The sequence below is a fragment of the Lissotriton helveticus genome, chromosome 1_1 (assembly GCF_964261635.1).
Source record: "Lissotriton helveticus chromosome 1_1, aLisHel1.1, whole genome shotgun sequence".
NCBI lineage: Eukaryota > Metazoa > Chordata > Amphibia > Caudata > Salamandridae > Lissotriton > Lissotriton helveticus.
In genome coordinates this window covers 1,450,933,370-1,450,951,953 of record NC_136057.1, presented here as the reverse complement: position 1 = coordinate 1,450,951,953, position 18,584 = coordinate 1,450,933,370, and the positions used below count along the sequence as shown (strand labels likewise).

The 18,584-nt window shown below is 45.4% G+C and overlaps 1 protein-coding gene across 1 annotated transcript in view; it reads right to left on the bottom strand.

Moving 5' to 3' along the window:
• Positions 1 to 18,584, bottom strand: part of LOC144773317 (rho-related GTP-binding protein Rho6) — a 63,761-nt gene that overhangs the window by 14,956 nt on the left and 30,221 nt on the right. Inside the window, exon 2 of the mRNA XM_078658266.1 lies at positions 11,297 to 11,384. Within this exon, the coding sequence (XP_078514392.1) occupies positions 11,297 to 11,384 (88 nt within the window). The remainder of the gene's footprint in view (positions 1 to 11,296; positions 11,385 to 18,584) is intronic.

Genomic DNA, 18,584 nt, shown 5'->3' with positions numbered 1-18,584 from the left:
TATGGAACTAGATTATTAATTTCTAGAAAGTTGAATGATCATTACCCCTATTTACAAAATAGATGACAGATCCATTCCTAAAAATTATAGGCTAATTGCCTTACAGGACGTTGAAGCCAAGTATTTTGAATAAATTGAAGTCGCACAGTAAATTTGTTTTGGTGCCACTCACAAAAGCAGGCAGTCATAGTTTATTCTTGATATTTTCAAAAGTTTGTAGACAACCAACACCTGATTGCCTTCCAGGTGTCCAATGCGTTGCGCGATGTCCCAGATGCCGATAAACCCCGGCAGTTGCCGAAAATTACTGCAGAGGCTTATAAGACCATGGTCCACAATAGTTTGGGTGTTAAGCCTTTTGCTAAAATAGCAGCTCAATCGCAAACTCAGACGGCTAAGTCTAAAAAAGACGACCGTCCATTTTTTCCTAAACAGAATAGGAAAAATTATAAACAGGGGAAGCAGCAAAAGAAACTAGGGTCGCGTCCTGCATCACCGATACCTGTGTCTACTGAGCACACACATGATTTGCGCGAGTATTAAGTCACCTGATAGATTTCAGGTTCCTGATCAACGTTCTCCTAGTTCTTTACAGGAAACTACGGTCTCACAAACCGGTGGCGCAGTACGCGGCAGAGGCCGGAGTACCCCACAAGGACGTGAGGAGCCCCGCCAGACAGAAGGTAAAGGCAAGCAGGACGACTTTCAATGCCAACGCCCTCAGTTTCAGAAAAAGAAAGTTGCTGCTTTAACCGCGAAGAATGCCACGGATAGTGAGAACACAGCTTCGGAACCAGACATGGGCGCTAACGCTGCTAGACAGCGCAGGTTACGGTAGTGCGGCAAGCACTGCATCCGTATCTGAAGGCGACAGCAACTGAAACGTTCATCACTGTAGAGACAGCGGACACTAGAGTGGCTCCCCTGAAAGACTAGGACATAGTCCTTTTAATTGAAGGTGACATACAGCGTAAAATAAAAGGGATTTTTGGGGAAAATCTGACCTCTACATATGACATTAAGAATGAAATGAAGGCATAAGCGTCTTTTTTGTGACATGTATAAAATTCGAAATAATGATAAACTTTGGATTACAATTATACAAATAAACATTTGGGAAAACATGTAAAGTTTGCGGCATTTTATTATGCATGAAGGCTGTGCTCCTGGATGGGGGCAGAGTTCTGCTCCCACATTTTCTGCATTATTACCCTGCGTGGCAAAGGGCTGACCACGTATCTCGGGAAGCACGCGAAACAAAACATCAACAGAGAGAAGGGAATGAACTTAAAACTGATTGAAGAAGGTGTGCACATCGTCGTCCTGTCTAAATTGAATGTATTACTTTCGGCCCGTTTGACGAGTAGCACCCATCAGAGCATGAAAGATTTGAGGAAACTGCGAACTGTCACAAAAGAGACAATTGGAAGAACTTTTTCAAGAGCGGAATCTAACGTAAAAATATATATGAAGTGCATTTGAAGTTGGACAGTTGCTGTATCTAAGGGCTCATTTTTAATAACTTACTGATGTTTATTTTATTGTTGCTCAGTATTCTATTGCTTTGCTGAATAAGCTGTTATTGGAAAGATCGTAACATTACGCAATTAACATTGGAGATGAGAACTGTGGGAGGGCGGAGCATTATTGAGTATTTTAAGTGCTTTGGGAGGGTCAGGGGGAAGGGAGACGCACTCAGGAGAGTACCTGTTTTCACGCTTACTGTGAGGAACGGAGGGTTACATTAAGTGCATTGTGGGATTTGTAGGTAGCAACCCGGAAAGAAAGGAGAATAACTACAGGGCAATCAGTGAGAGAGTTTCAATGTGGAACAGGTGAATGGGAGGGGAGGAGACAAGTGATGAAAAAAGGTTAAAATCAGAGATCCAAAGAAGTAGGTTGAATCCCTTCGGGGAATGAAGACGTGGGGAGGACGTTTGCACTGTTTGTTTGAAAGGTACGGATTTTCAAGGAGGATTATTTCTAAGGATGGTTAATATGCTTTTGTCATAAAAACAGGGGGGTTGATAAGGAGGTGGGGCAGTAAAATGGAGATAACTGGTATCGGTTAGAGAGAAGAAGGGGAGAAAGTTCAAGAAGCAGGGATACTCATTAAAAATGGCAACAGAGAGGGGAGGAGCCTAGCTCGCGACCGAGATGGCCGCGCTTTAGCTCGGCTCCGTTCGCCCGCCTGTGTTTTTCACATTTATCCTGCATTTATCCTGCCCCGGGAAGCCCTCCTTGCTGTGTGGTACTACTACGACGCACTGCAGGCACTTACCACTTGTTCCGGTTGTCCTGGCTGCTGTGGGTCCGGTGCAGTGCCCCCGACCATTCCCGGGACTCGAGAGCGGACTGGCCTGGTTCTTCGTCCCGGCTCCTGGGCCGGATGCAGCCTGCGGGCTTGCCCTTCGGGGCGCGCTGGAGGTGATTGGAGGGCCGCTGTTCGTGTGAGCCGGAGGTTCCTGGCTGAGAGACTCCTGTGTGGCGGCAGCCTTGGATGGTGACGCTGCCCTTCCTTATTGGGGTTCCTCGTGTGTTCAGCTTCCTCCCCCTTTGTTCTCCGGTCCGGCCATTTTGTTCTTTGCCGCCGGACTCGGAAAACGGGACTGGCGACATTGGGGGGCCGGTGAATCCCCTTCTTCTGGTGGCCCCCCTTCCTGTCCGGGGTGTTCTTCTGCCTGTCGGCGGGACTTCATCTGCTTGACTGCCGCCCCGGCGGAGGTTGTTGGCCGCGCGGCCTGTTCGGGCTCCCAAGATGGCGACCAACCCCATTTGTTTGGGCCGGGCCCGGACGAGCACTGGGGGCCCGCCGCAAGGCCCGGGTGTCGGATACTGTGAAGGTTTTCCTGCACTTAAGGGGATCTTGAACATCCTGCTATCCTGGCGGCTTTCGGTGGCCGCGCCACTCCTGGCTCTGGAGACGGTTCCTCACTGCGGGCCTCCCGGGCCCCCACGACCGGATGAGGCATTGATATCGCGGGGTGTGGCTGGTACTCTCCTGGCGGACTCGGCCCCGGCTGCCGCCCCGGAGGTGCGCAACCTGATGGCGCCTTCTCCTCCTGTGCTGCCTCCTCTGCCCTTGGCCCGGGAGCTGGATTTTGTTTTGCCGGACTTTCGTGATTCTCCTGGTCCCTCTCAATCACCACTGCCCGATGACGTCTCCTGTGCCGGCCCGGATGGGTCGGTTTTTATGGATATATCCTTGGAACTGTGCCTGCATCGTTTGCTACATTCTGTGATTTTCCTGGATCTTCCGTGCTTTTCTTCCTGTGACTTTTTTGGACTCCCGTTGGACTCCTGCTGCCTGCCTTCTGTTCTTTATGGCAGGGTCCTCGTTGGATCGGACCCTTACTGCTTTGGATAAAAAGGGTCAGGGCTGATGAAAACTGACTTTTATATGCGGTAGCTCATGAACGGTTTGGAAGATCTCTGTGTCCTGATATGGTTCGGTGTAATTGGTTAGTGTTCCTGGACTTTGGCCTGATACTCTTTGGCTTCCCGAGGACTTGGACCTTTAACCCGGGCGGGTGGATGGGTGCGTTTACTCCTGTCTTTGGCCCTCCCCCGTGTGTATGTTTGTATGTCTTTACTCCCTTCTTTCCTTCCCTTCCTTCCCCCCCCCCCCCTTTTTTTTTTTTGTCTTTTAATTCCAACTTTTCTTGCTCCACTATATTTCGGGTTCTATTTAGGGCGACAGGCACGCTGCGGGGGGGGTAGGCCGTAGCCTTCTGCAGGGGTGCAGGGTGGGCTTTGGGGTGGGTGGGGGGGGGTCTGTTTGTGTCGGGGGGTCTTTTTCCCCCCTTATTTTCCCCTTTTTTTTGTTCTATGGCTCTTGTGTATTCACTTTTTCGGGACTCTGTCACCTCGTGTCTCCCCCGGGGGTTTTCTGTCCTTCTTCCGGTGCGTGGCTGATTGTGGTTCGCTGCCTATTCTGGTATCGTGTTTCTGTTACATCGCATGCCGGTTTTATTGTCCTGTTTTTCCCCCTGGGGGTGCATGGTCTGGCGGGTGTTCCTTTTGTTGTCATTTTCTCCCTCTTTCCCTTCCTCCTTTATGGAGGTCCCCCTTTTCCGTTGGGGTGCGTATTGCATAGTCTTTGTGATGGGGCTTTTTGATCACGTCTTCTTTGTTCGGGTAGGGGCGGAGGTGAGTGAGCGCGATTGACTGTTGCCACTGTCGCTATTTTATGGTCTGATTCTGTTTCTGTCCTTTGCTAGATTTGATTATATGGAGTCATTTTCTTACGTTGTGTTTATAAAATGGCGGCTTGCCTCGGTCCCTCCCTTGTATTCTCATAGACGGCCCGTTATTCCTTTGGTCCCCTCCCCGTGCTAGAAAATTAACCTTTATTATCCTGCTCTTGCTGAACGCTCGATGGTTTTTATTGCTTCACCAGTGCTCCTGATGTTATATCCTGTGCAGATCTTTTTGTATGCTGGTTATTCGACCATTCTGTTCTGGCCAGCCCGTGGGGTTGTAGGCCAGTATTTGTGAGCTTTCATTGTTCAATAAAGGTTTTAAAAAAAAAAAAAAAAAAAAAAAAAAATGGCAACAGAAGGTTGCATCATTTAGCGGGAAAATGTTGATTTGGGTAAAGAGCAATAACCGCATGTGTAACTATTAATGAATATTACAGGGTCAGATATAGAGTTTAACAGATGTGTTTTCATTTATAGACACTTAAACCCCTGACGAAGAGCCAGAGTGAAGGCTCGAAATGCATTGGGAAATGAAAAGTGACGCTCATGAATTTATCTATGCACATCGTCATGTTGCAGGAGAAGGCCTGGATTGGCATTCCTGTTCCATTAAGAATGAAATAAAGGCATAAGCGTCTTTTTTGTGACATGTATAAAATTCGAAATAATGATAAACTTTGGATTACAATTATACAAATAAACAATTGGGAAAACATGTAAAGTTTGCGGCATTTTATTATGCATGAAGGCTGTGCTCCTGGATGGGGGCAGAGTTCTGCTCCCAAATTTTCTGCATTATTACCCTGCGTGACAAAGGGCTGACCACGTATCTCGGGAAGCACGCGAAACAAAACATCAACAGAGAAAAGGGAATGAACTTAAAACTGATTGAAGAAGGTGTGCACATCGTCGTCCTGTCTAAATTGAATTTTGTTGGCAGAGGCAGACTGGCCCCCACCTTTCGTTTTGGCCGCTCCGAGAGGGGAGGAGGGGATCCTCCCTAGTTTCTACACACTGTGCCAAAGGAGCAGGAGCAGAATTTTGCAGAAGAGTGGGCTAAGGTGCTTGCACCGGACTCAAGTCGGATGGGACAAACTTTCGCTAAGACATGAGATTCCATTGCGGTCTATGCCACAGCCTCAGCCCCAATATCCCATGCGGTACGGCGAGAAGCGAGGGCTCCTGTTGCAGAAATCCTTGATCAATTGGAATATCAAGGTGTGATTGAAATATGTGCGTCACTCATGAATAAACCTCTTTTTACTGTAACCAAATCTGATGGGTCGTACCGCCTAGTATTGGATTACCGACATTTGAACTCTCATTGTCGGACCTGCGTGGTACAGAATACTCACAGTTCAGCCCTTGTGGATAGTCTTGTGAGTAAAAGGTTTAAGACCACACTTGACGTATCCAATGGCTTTTTTAGCCATAACCTGTCCTATCTTAGTAGTCAATGGACAGCTTTCACTTCTGGCGGCAAACAAAGACAGTTCAAAAGATTGGCCATGGGCTATAAAAGACAGCCGGGCACTTTTGCCGCACGTGTTGTCTCTGTTAGAGCGGATCGGCCATGATGCGTACTTGTATGTTGATGATATTTATCTCACAGACAAATTATGGTCGCATCTGTGTTGCGTTAACCGCATCATTGTTAGGTTTGCGGACTTTGGTTACAAATTTAACTTTGCAGTACATATAATTGTTGTTGCAAGTTAAACTGCTTCATTTTCCTCGCTTGAGAACAGTCTGTTTTTCACATCCCTAGACTTACACCACAACCTTAGTCTGTACACTGCGTGCAGAAGTCTTCAAGGTCACCATAACAATGTAAGCTGTTATTCAGGTTGATAGGCCGACGCTCTAGACACAACACGCACACAGCTGCAACAAACTGAAATTCTAATGCCTTTGATATTACACTACATGCATGATTTGAGCACTTGGAGAAAAACCTTTTCCAGTGACCGAGAGCTTTGCTGATCCTGTGATGTGATTCACCTGTGCTGATCTTGGAGGTATGGGGTTCCCCATTCAAGCCCAAGAGACCTACTTTTATTACAAAACCTAGTTCCTAGCAGGGGAGGGTGGTTCACAAGGAGCTATAGGACCTGTTTGCACTATCATAATAATATGATTTCTCCTTTTGTGTTTTATGGGATTGTAACAATGCTGATTGTTTTATTTCTAATCATATGCCTGCTTATGTTAGCCAAAATACTGCATCTATGAGCACGTCGTTAAAATAAAATTTGAAACTTTTCCGTGTCTGATTACTCACATTGTGGACTGGTATGAGAATAAAACTAAAGAGTGTTCTTGATTACCACCATTCCTGAGAGTACCCTAAGTCCCAGGTTCTGGGTTGTCTAATCATTGGTAGCTTCGCTGTAAGACAGAGAGCTAATGAGACACGTATGCTTGTCGGATAGGGGTTCTGGGTACTGAGGAGAGTTTTTTGATACACCACAATTCACTAAGGACCTGTTTTCCTGTGCATAGTTCTGTGCAGGAGCAAAATCCCTGCAACATTGTGGTATAGAGTGTAGTGGCGCAGCGTATAGTGGCATACAGTGGATTGGCATAGAGTGCAGGGGCGCAGAGTAGAGTGATACAGAGTGGAGTGCATCAGCCAAGAGTGCAGTGGTGTAGATTGCAGTTTTGCCGAGTGGCGTAGCTTAGATTGGGGTGGTGTAGCGTAGAGTGCATTGCCACAGAGCAGAGTGTCGTGGCGCAAAGCAGAGTGCAGTGGAGTGGTGTAGAGTAGAGTGGATTATGCATAGTGTGGCAGCACACTGCTATTACAGACAACACATTTCAATTGAACCAACCATTATATTTGAACAGACATACAGTTTTACTAATAAAACAATACAGTGCGCAAATAATGTGTGGAGACGGCATCAACTAGTGTTTTGATTTAATCATATTAAAAGTATTTGTTCCCAACACACTTCCGAATTAACAAAAAATTTGCTACATTTGTGCTTTGCAAATTCTGATATATTCTAAAATACTGTCACAGTTGATTTAAATGTTGTGTGCTAGGTTAAACAACTTTTCCTCTATCCCTTGTATCCTGCAAGATTATCCCATAAATCCACTTACTTTGAAGTCCGAGAAAGAAAAAGTAAACACCAAGCTCCCTCGGAAGACAGAGTCTGACATTTGACCTCGGTCTTTGAATGCACAGCAAATGTGATGACACAAGAACAATATTTAAAGGCCTGTTTACAGAAAGGAACACTTGTGGAAGAATACAAGCAGGAGAGGTAGTCTGAAAAGGCGTTGCCCCTTGGGAGGGCCTAACTGAACCTGGATAGCCTAAAACAAATAAAGGCAGCAAATAGAAGGCAAGAACACGCTAGTTACAAACCATAAAGCCAATGGTAAGCAATGGGCAGAATGCACACCCAGGGAAGCTTTCTGAATGTCCCCAAGATGTCTATAGCGAACCAGCCAGTGGTGCTGTCTGGCAGGGTTCGACCTAAAAAGGGAGACCGTTTGTGTTTTATTCTGAGAGCATGATTTATGCCAGGACAAGACAGGTCCTCTGAGCCCCATCAATAGTTTTTTAAAATAAGATCTTGTGGTAAATTGTGTCAAAATGCTGCTGAAAGCTCCATGAGAACAAACAAGTTTGGTTCCCTGGCCCAGTCTGAAATCTCCTAGTTGAGTATTCAACGGATTGTCTTGATCAACAAATTCACAGAATTTCAAAAACACCAGTTTCTTCAACAACAAAACTGGCTGATAATTGCTGGGGTCTGTGAGGTTTAGAAAAGCTTTTTTCAACAATGGTTTAATAACAACCATTTTCCAAATTTTGGGCAATATGTCAGTTTTAAGTGAATCGGAGAAAATAAGAAAGATTTCCTCCGTCATATCTAGAGATCGTGCTTTCATAAATTTTGCAGGGCAGATGCCAATAGGGGAACCAGAAGGATGGCTTTGTATGCTGGTATCCCTTTTGATGGATTCTGAAATTGGAAAACAACATGTTAAAAACCAAATCAGGTTCATCCTATGGCATCAGTGAGGGAATATTACACGGTCTAGTTATTGGGTCGGTCTTAATTTTGTGTTAATTTTTCCTATTTTTATAGGGAAAAAGGATGCAAGATGGTCACACAGACTGAATATGGAAGAAATTTGTACTTTGCTACATTATGGAGATTGTAGCTCTTTTGCTAGTCTACAAAGTTATGTAGAGAGATTGGAGCATTATGTAAACACTGAGAAGTAGACTTATTTAGAATGTTTGACCTGCTTGACATATCCCTTAAATTATTTTAAGAATACAATTTTTAAACTTGGGTCATATGTTTAACACCAGTTGCACTCAATCAACCATAGTTGAAATTTCCCGTAGACAACTTACTTAGTAAAGCAAGTCTTATATTACCATTTGGTTGTTTTCACTTTGATCTGGACTGGTAAAAGTTAATTTAAGACCTGAAGAATAGAAATATTAAGTTCCTATTCTGGACCATCAGGTACTTCTTGGTCAGGAAACTTTCTGTAATTCTACAACTTGCTTAATGATCCTGAAGGCAGAATTTAATCTCCAGGGTCACTCTTCTACTGTGATTTCAAAAAAGATACTATAGATATCTGTAGGCACTTTAAACATGAACGGGATAACTTAGATTGTCTGACCTTTTAAAGGTATATGTTTATCAACTGTAATTCCTTTGATATTGGAAAATATTGGGTCAAAGAGATGACCTGCAGAGTGAGCTGGCTCACCAGAAATCATTTTAAATTTGATAGTTGGGGCGTTCGCACCTCCAAGAGTCAGCGTTGGGCCACACAGAGCAAACATTATTGATGACATGCAAACACAAGGGACGGGGAAACTGCACCAGAGCATACAAATGGCAACACCACAGAGGAATCCATTCATAGAAAAGCTACACCAGTTAAACAAAGCAGGCAATTATAGGACAAATAGGCATAGGGGGCTACGGGTCAGGGTCAATCTAATAGAGGAAACATGGGGCAAAACAACAAGGCATAAGGAGGCACAGAACAATCCCACCAATAACCAAAGAGTACAACTTTACCAACCAAAAGAGACTAGAGAGGCGTGTAACAATCCCACCATTATCCTAGCAAGCCATCAAGACGCTTGACAAAGTAAAATACTACATACAGAATAAGAACAAAGGGGTGTGCAACAATCCAATCCTAAACATACAGATCTATGGGATGCAGATATAAAAAGATAAGACAGAGAATGCAACTATCACACCATAAGCATACAGGGGCACCTCAGTAGAGGAAGCCTAATCTCAGGACAGAGAAAGCAGAGATTCACATAACAAACACATTATAAAAACGCAGGAGCCAGATACTGGCATCAAGAAGATACCACCCGAGTGAGACCAAAGCAACATGTAAGAAACCAACCATAAACCTACAGGGGAGGGGCAACGCTAACACATTAGCCAGAGTGAATCAATACAAACACAACAAAAGCTAAGGAGCATGCAACAATAACACCATAATTATACAGGCCAAGACATAACGAAAACCCAAAGAAGATACCAAGAGGAGAAGAAAGTGGTGTACAAAATCTTGCAATAAACATATGTCTACACTTCATATATAAAATATACATGGACCTTTAACAGAGTAAAACGATGCCCAAAGAACAAGACTTTGAAGAGCATTTAACAATCCAGCCATAAACATACAGACCAAGCGATACTTACAACCCAACAACAAACTAAGAAGATGCAAATGAACAAAAACAAAGGATGTGTAACAATCCCACTTAAATAGAGAGCGAATGGACATGGAGGACCTAAGCTGGTAACAACTTAACAACAAAACGTGAGGAATACTTAGCAATGGTACCATAAGCGCATACAAAGAGGGGAAGTAAATACCCAAGGGAAAAATGCCCCAGGTACTAACCAAACTCAGAAAATGACGTTGGGTATCTGATCTCAATGGAGGCACCAAGACTAAGCAACATAAATCTTTCTAGCAGGCAAAAGGGCAGCAACAGGGAAACCTCTCTCCCACAACTACTGCTTCCCAGAAAGTAAACAAGTAGAAGGGCCACATAGGAAGCAAGTTCTAAATCTAACTAGATAGTCCTGGACGGTGTACCTAGAGGAGTGGACACATTAACAAAAGCTCAATAGAGGCATCAGAACTCCCCTGAACCACCAGACCATAGGTGCTTACAGGATGAGCACATGGGTCAAGAGGGAAGCAGCTCAAAAAGGATAGGCAGATGTGAAGGAATACAAAGAAGCAACTGCACATCACAATCAAAATACAAATGCTACTAAATAAACTAAAGTTGATATGGAGATCTTACTTAGATATCTACAGAAAAACAAGGACATTCGGTCTGCACCAAGCACCTGCATATTTGATAGGAAGTTGGACAGCAGTGCAACATTCAGGAGAGGCAAGGGCGCTCATGCAGTGCTCATCCACCCATTATTTCTCCAATCCATCTATTTTTCAGCCCAATCCACACATCTTTTGCACTTGTGGCTAATTATTTGCCACCATCTGCCTAGCTTCGCACCATCCACCCATTTTCTTTCACCACCCACATATTGTTAACCACATCAACTCATCATTTGTCCCATCCACTCATTGGCTGCACCCTTGAGCTCTTATTTGCCCCATCTATAGATTGTTGGCACCATTCACCAGTCCTTTGCCATTCTAGTCCCCCCCCCCTCCCATCAGGTGCTTCCATACAGCCATTGATTGCTAAAAGTGTGTGCACTTGTACGAGGGACAATAAAGGAGTCCGTGGTAAAATATTTCACAAGACCCACGCTGACCATAAACATCTCCAAACTACAGCTCACGTACATAGAGGCCAGTGGAGAGCCATGTTTAGCAGATTTGAAACAAAAACTATAGACCCCAGAGAGGGAAGAAAGAGGATTGCCATTTGCAATTCACCATCCTTAGAAACGTACACAAGGAAAGGGAACTGGCAGCAGCCCACCATGGAAGAATGCAAATGTGGAGCATGACCACCAGACTTCATTGATTGTGTGTAGAATGGAGGGGCACAGACAGCAGCCCCCCATCTGAAAGGGCTATGCTGGACTTACCGGAGGTGTCCCAGAGGCTGAGCTCTACGCGCTGCTCTTCTGTCTCCAGGCAGGCTGTGTAGTTCTCAAACACTGTAGGGACATAGGTCTGGAAACAGAGAGACACACATAAAGCAATGACTGACACCACTGCAGCAACACACAGCCAACAAGAAAAGAACACAGAACCACATATAATATCAGCGCTGACACCTACCAGCCACCCCCAAAGGCAAACAGTGGAGATTAAATAATACAGAGAAAGCAGTAGCGGCCTTGAGAGGGAGCGACAGATCGACTACATAGAGACAGTGATCCATCAAAGTTAGGCAGAAACCCACCAACAAAAGCTTTGTAAGACAACCCAGAAGTTAGGCCAATGCATATTAACCAACCAACTCCCAAAGGCAGGCAGTGGAAAGTAACTAACACAGAAGCAGCAAATCCCAGAATACAGAAACTCCCACAGAAGCACAAGTTCCACCATAGGCTGGTAGACAGTCACCACAGAGATACAGACACAGTAGTCCACCACAAAGAACAGGGGACATCTATGGGGCATTTCTACTTCACTTGCATACCTCAACTGAAGGGACACCAGCATTGCCAAAGCTACTAGAGGACCACACTGCCACCAGATGAACAACCATCACCACTCTCCTAATACCATCACCAGAGGAAAGAGACCACCGTGGGAGCCAGAAGGTGAAACAAGTGTTTGCAATGTAATAAGTCTTGCATTTGCGAGAGTTTGAGCTATTGGCATTGTAAATTACAATGGTTTTTAGGTCTCGCCTGTCGATGCGCATGCGCATCGAGCAAGCGAGACTATAGGGGCTCATCGACTCTTTATCTAACTTGCAAGGAATCGTGGCGATTCCTTGCAGTGCCCGTGACTTTTAAGCTCAATGCGCATGTGCATTGAGCTTAAAAGCGCGTGCACAGCCGCCCGCATTCCTCCGACACCTTTGAAGTGAAGCTTAGCTTCACTTCAAAGGCCCGGCTTCTTCACACCCACATGCCGCTCTGCCCCGCTCCGCCCCCTCCCCTGAGTCATCCTGCCTGCCCAGACTTCTCCTCCCCCCTACTTACATCCCGCTTTCACTTGTTTTTTGTTCCGACTCCGAGAATCTGTCCCAAAACGGCAAACTTTAAACCAATGCCACCATGACTTGATACTAGATTCTTATATTTCTCTTTAATGGGCTCTCGGTGTAGGTTTTACAAAACAAAAGTGCTCATTGCGCATCTGTTTAACTTGAAAAACACTTGGTTAAGTCTGGCTCGACGTGTAAAACACAGTTTATATTTTGTCTTGGCTTTTCAGGTTTGTGCTGTGGAAGCTGAATCAAAGTAAGAAGGCGGCATGGTTTTCCAGTTTGTTTGATAGGTGTGATTGCATTCTGGTGTGGCTGTGATTGCCTGACGCATTCTCTATAATCACGGAACCGTTATTTTGCAACAAAATACCGAATTGCAGTATCATGACCGTAGGCTTGTGTAATTACCAAATGCAGAATCACTCTTCCGCCGTTTCAGCAGCCTCGGTGGACCCTCTCCAAAGGAGCCATTACAGGGGTCATGTGTTACCCGTTGCAGCTCCCTGAAGCCGTTCTCCAAACGCTGCACTAGTCCCTGTACTTACCCAACTATTAGTTTGAGCACTTGCGTTTTTCCTGCGGACAGGTGTGGATGTATTTTCATATTAGCATATTATTGACTGTGAATCCACTTACTGACGGGGACGGCTCGTGAGTCAAACGCTGGCCTCTGCGAGGTGGTGATCTGCAGGTCAAGAGTTTGAATCCTGGCAGGGACCACTCGCCCGCCATCCTTCCCGAGTTGGAAAGTGGTCTCTTCGATTCTATTCCTCTAATCCCCATACCAGTCGCTCCACATGTGCAATCTTCCCTTTCACTAGTATTACTGCCTCCCTAACCCTCTTCCACTTCCACTTCCATGACTTCAGTCTTCTTTCTTCCCCACTCCACATGCTCCATTCTAATTTCACTCTACACTCTCTCACCCCTCGTACCCACCAATCCCATATCCGTATTTTTTCATCCCTCAAACTTCACCCCTTTCTCCCTGGCCCTACATTTTGTACTTTCTCTCCTCGCACACTTTGGCCCCCTCTCTCTCCCTCCCTCTCATGATCTCTCTCTCCCTCTCTCTCTCCCTCTCTCTCTCGCGCTCTCCTCCCTCCCGCCTGGCCAGCCCGGGTTTGTAACGATGACGCCGCTTGGCTGGCGGATTCCCCATTGAAACGGGACCCGGACTATGGGCCACACTTACTGCATCTCCTTTTATCAGAGGATAAAACACAGCCGCCCCATACCATGCCAATCACTTTGCCAATCACTTTGAACAGTTTAAGGGGGCAGATGAGAGCACCGAGTAAGGACAGAGCAGTTGGATTAAAAAAAAAGGTACGTGTTGGACCTAAATAATTTGTGCTGGTCTAGGAAGGTGGGTATTTTTTTGTCAATGTCTAGACCCTGGGAAGACAATATAGAACAAGCATTTGCAATGCGATAGGTCTCGCATTTACACGAGTTTAAACTATTGGCATTGTAAATGACAATGCGTTTTATTTATGTTTCAAAAACGAAAACATGAATTAAAAGGCATTGTCATTTACAATGCCAATAGCTCAAACTCGCGTAAATGCGAGACCTATTGCATTGCAAATGCTTGTTATTTGTGTGCTGGTTTTGAAAACAAATAAAAGGCATTTTCTTTTACAATGGCAATAGGTTAAACTCTCGCAAATGCGAGACCTATTGCATTGCAAAAGCTGGTTTGCAAAAGCGCCCCATGCTGTGCTTTCAATTTAATGGTGGCCACGCCCCTTTAGACTAGCCTTGTCTAGAGAAATGTGCACGACCGCCATTAAAGTGAAAGCGCCGTATGGGGCGCTTTTACTAAAAATAAGCGTTTGTAAAGTTGACAAACAATCTTTTTGTGTAAAAGTGCCCCATGCTGTGATTTCACTTTAATGGCTCGCTGTAAGCTGAATATGGCAAGCAGCGTCCTCATTAAAGTGAAAGCACCATATGGGGTGCTTTCCCCCCCCCCCCCCAACAACAGCTATTCCGGACCACACCCCCTATAGTAACCGCAGCCACACTGGCAACTGAAATAAAGTGCAGCTGCTATAGTTAAAGCGGACCGGCAGCCATTACTAATAAAAATATAAAAGCGGACAGCATGCTGTATTGTAGGAAAGCACGTCGTAGGTAGAATAGGGAGAAATAGACTGCAGATAAAACAGACCATGTAACAAAACAAGTAAAAAGTCCAGTCCTCATGGGAGGTTAAAAACGCAGACAAGACGGTACTAATGAAAGACTACTGAGCCTATTTATGAATCAAAAGCAAAGATTTAGAAAGGACAGCAACAGGAACCAATTTAAAAGATGGCGGGAAATGGGCAGAGCTCAAGTCCATGCCCTAATACAGCATGCCTCGCAGAGCAGCGCATTCGCGCTGTTTAGGCTCGACCTAAAAATAATCTGTTCTGCTTTTTTGTGTGGCTGGAACCGGTCACTAGCTGTCTGGGCTCTTGTATATCCTGGACAACTGGGCAAGGATGTAAAAAGGCCCATGCAAGAGTAGAGTAGGCTGATCGCTGTGCAAAGCAAAGTATCCAGTGCCAGACTGAAGCATGCATCTTAGCTACGGCAAATTGAGCCAAATAAAGAAAGTATATATAAGCTCAGAACAAATCAACATTTTAGACAGAAAAACCAATGGGTTGTGCATGAATCCTGAAATTGTGATCTCTTTTGTGGTCTAGGCATTAGCCAATGTAGTTTTTTTGTTTTCAAATTGGTGCCGGATATGCAATGCAGGTCAGCTTTTTTGTCTCTGTATCCCTTTTGTATTCCTCATTCATCACTGTATCCCTAAAATATTTCATTTAGTGCTTCAGTGTCTTGGAATCACCAAATTACTTCTGGTATGAGGGTCTTTCGGCAACTGGTGTGTACCATCTTAGGCCCAGTGTCATCAGTTGTTGCAGATGTTTGTGTGCATTATTCTTGTTCTCAATTTGGAAATCTGATTAAGTGTCCCTTTTTATTCAAGATTACATGTTAAAGGGGTCATCTAATGTAAAGAAAAATGGTTATTTCTCCTCGGCCCTGCATCGCTAACAAACACCAGCAAAAGGCGATCCAGAGTGTTCCTTTGTGTTATGTGTTCTACTTGGGTTTTCAAACCTACTGTAACATCTGTCACCAGACTGCCTATTTGAGGAAAAAAGCAGCAGCAGCATGTGGTGAAGAAGAGTCCTCCCTAGAAGAGTGAGTGAGTGTGTTTTTCAGAGAAAGACATGTTGGAGGTCTGCACTAAAGGTGCCTTAATTTCACCCATGCAGGAGGGATGTTCTTAACCAATTCTTGGTGGAACCATCACTACCTGTGATGTCTGTATACTTCCTTGGTTTGCTCCTTCACCCATTTCTGAGTAGACCCCATTGGTCCATATTGGCGTAGCAAACCCACCTTCAGACTATTTTTAGATGAGGACTGTATTGTAAATGCTGCATGAAGAGCACACCTCGTCATCTCACATACTTCTGTAACCTATTGCAAGCGTAGCAGCAGCAGCAGCAGCAGCATCATGTATGCCACAGCCTGACCAGGTCAAGTGTCTGTTACCCCTCACTTTAGTATAGATCATACTACAATACACACTCTCAAACTACACGGGAATCGGTCTGGGCAATTTAAGAGTGATACAGCAGCATAGTAGTGTAGTTGAGCACTAGACAATAGCTTTATAACACAAAGAGCCCAGTGGGCAGATGTTTTACCTTGAAAGTAAGTTCAGAAGAAGCAGTTCTTTCACTGGAAACAGCTAAGAGATGTGTCCAGTCTAAGGTCATGAGATCCTCTCTGTATATAGGCAGACAACCAGCATGCATCCTAAGTTCCAAGGCAGACCCCTTCATCAGTCAAACCCACTTTTTTCCCACTTTTTCCCCCTGATCTCCGTTCCATGGCTTTGGAATCTGGAAGGTCCCTTTCAAGGTTTTCCTTTATCACTACAGGTTGTGGAGCTCACATAACGAAGTTCGGTATTTTCTAATACCTCGACTTTGGACATCTCAATTGAGGTGATAATGGCTAGAAGTGGATTACATTTTTAATAATGGTATAGGATAATACATTTTCGTGAGGCGCTGTATATGCAGGTTATATTTGTATTCCACTTTTATTTTTATTCCATTTTTCTTTGAGTTGCGAGTGATGAACCCTTTTTGGTTGCTTCTTTACTGTACTAAATTGCACGTCCTATTCCATTCTTACTACCACACTTCTAACAGAGAAACGCTCCTCAACCAAATGGAGATCAAGAGGATTTTACTCCGTGTGCAGGATTACCTTAGTTGTATTTGGCAGGAGACATGTCCTAGCGCTTTCTAAACCCAGATCAGTAACAATAATTACTATACCTACAGAGTACACTATCATTTGTCTAGACGTTGGGCACTAATAGTAGGTGTTGAATGCTACACATTTTATCAACTGTGGAAGAGGAAGAGGCTGGGTAAATCCGCAGGGATTTAAAATCGTAACCTTCAGGTTCCACGCAAATATCTAGAATGGATGCCTTAAATGCCATCAAGATAAACGTTTAAAACATAATTATAAAAAAGTGTGACCTCTAAAAAAGCTTTTGCATGAAAAATACATAATAAAAAGATTGTGGGGCTCATTAGGATGGCGGACGGAAGAGCCACCGCGGCCCTGGAGTAGGCGGAAAAAGCCTTTTCCGTGTCCGCCTGCCGCGGATACTCCGTCCGCCATATCAGGATAGGAAAACGTGTCAAATTTCCGTCCGCGACGGAAGAGCACGCTCCGCCGCCGAACTACACACGAGACCGTGGCGGACGGAACACATCCGGATGCCCCGCCGTACGTACTGACGTCGAAGACCGTCCCCCAAATCAAGATGGCGGAAAATACACATAAAACCGCAGCGGAAAAACAACCTGTCTGAACACGGCGGAATCCCCACTGCGAAGACAGGTGACATAGCAGAGATACCCACCGCAAGCTGACCAACACCATGGACCCAGCGCTACACGCTTTCCCGATGCTCTTCGCGATCCACCACGTCCTAGTCATGGCCCACCATGGACGACGACGCAGGTAAGGCACAAACCATTGGCCGTCTGCAGGGGAATACCAGTAAGGGACGTGACGTAGGGAGGGGGAGTGTCATGTTACCGAAACCACTGATGAGAAGCAAATACAAATACACATTAGTAGTACGCAAGCAGGAATGACAACGACAGACCACGAGACCTGATAGACTACCTTTATTGTACAAAATAGGGGTTAAATCACAGTGTATGCGTGAGCATGGGCAAAGTGGGCACCACAGCAGCTACATCATTGGCAGTCAACGAGAGGGCAGTATGCAGTATCAGAGCATCAACAGGGCATTGTGCAGTACAGAGCAGGTACATCATAGGCAGGTAACGAGAGGGCAGTATGCAGTATCAGAGCATCAACAGGGCATTGTGCAGTACAGAGCAGGTACATCATAGGCAGGTAACGAGAGGGCAGTATGCAGTATCAGAGCATCAACAGGGCATTGTGCAGTACAGAGCAGGTACATCATAGGCAGGTAACGAGAGGGCAGTATGCAGTATCAGAGCATCAACAGGGCATTGTGCAGTACAGAGCAGGTACATCATAGGCAGGTAACGAGAGGGCAGAATGCAGTATCAGAGCATCAACAGGGCATTGTAGAGTACAGAGCAGGTACATCAGAGGCAGCACGTGAGAGGGGCTAAGTGCATCAACAGTCCATTGCACAGAGCAGGCCCATCAGAGGCAGCACGTGAGAGGGGCTAAGTGCATCAACAGTCCATTGCACAGAGCAGGCCCATCAGAGGCAGCACGTGAGAGGGGCTAAGTGCATCAACAGTCCATTGCACAGAACAGGCCCATCAGAGGCAGCACGTGAGAGGGGCTAAGTGCATCAACAGTCCATTGCACAGAGCAGGCCCATCAGAGGCAGCACGTGAGAGGGGCTAAGTGCATCAACAGTCCATTGCACAGAACAGGCCCATCAGAGGCAGCACGTGAGAGGGGCTAAGTGCATCAACAGTCCATTGCACAGAGCAGGCCCATCAGAGGCAGCACGTGAGAGGGGCTAAGTGCATCAACAGTCCATTGCACAGAGCAGGCCCATCAGAGGCAGCACGTGAGAGGGGCTAAGTGCATCAACAGTCCATTGCACAGAGCAGGCCCATCAGAGGCAGCACGTGAGAGGGGCTAAGTGCATCAAC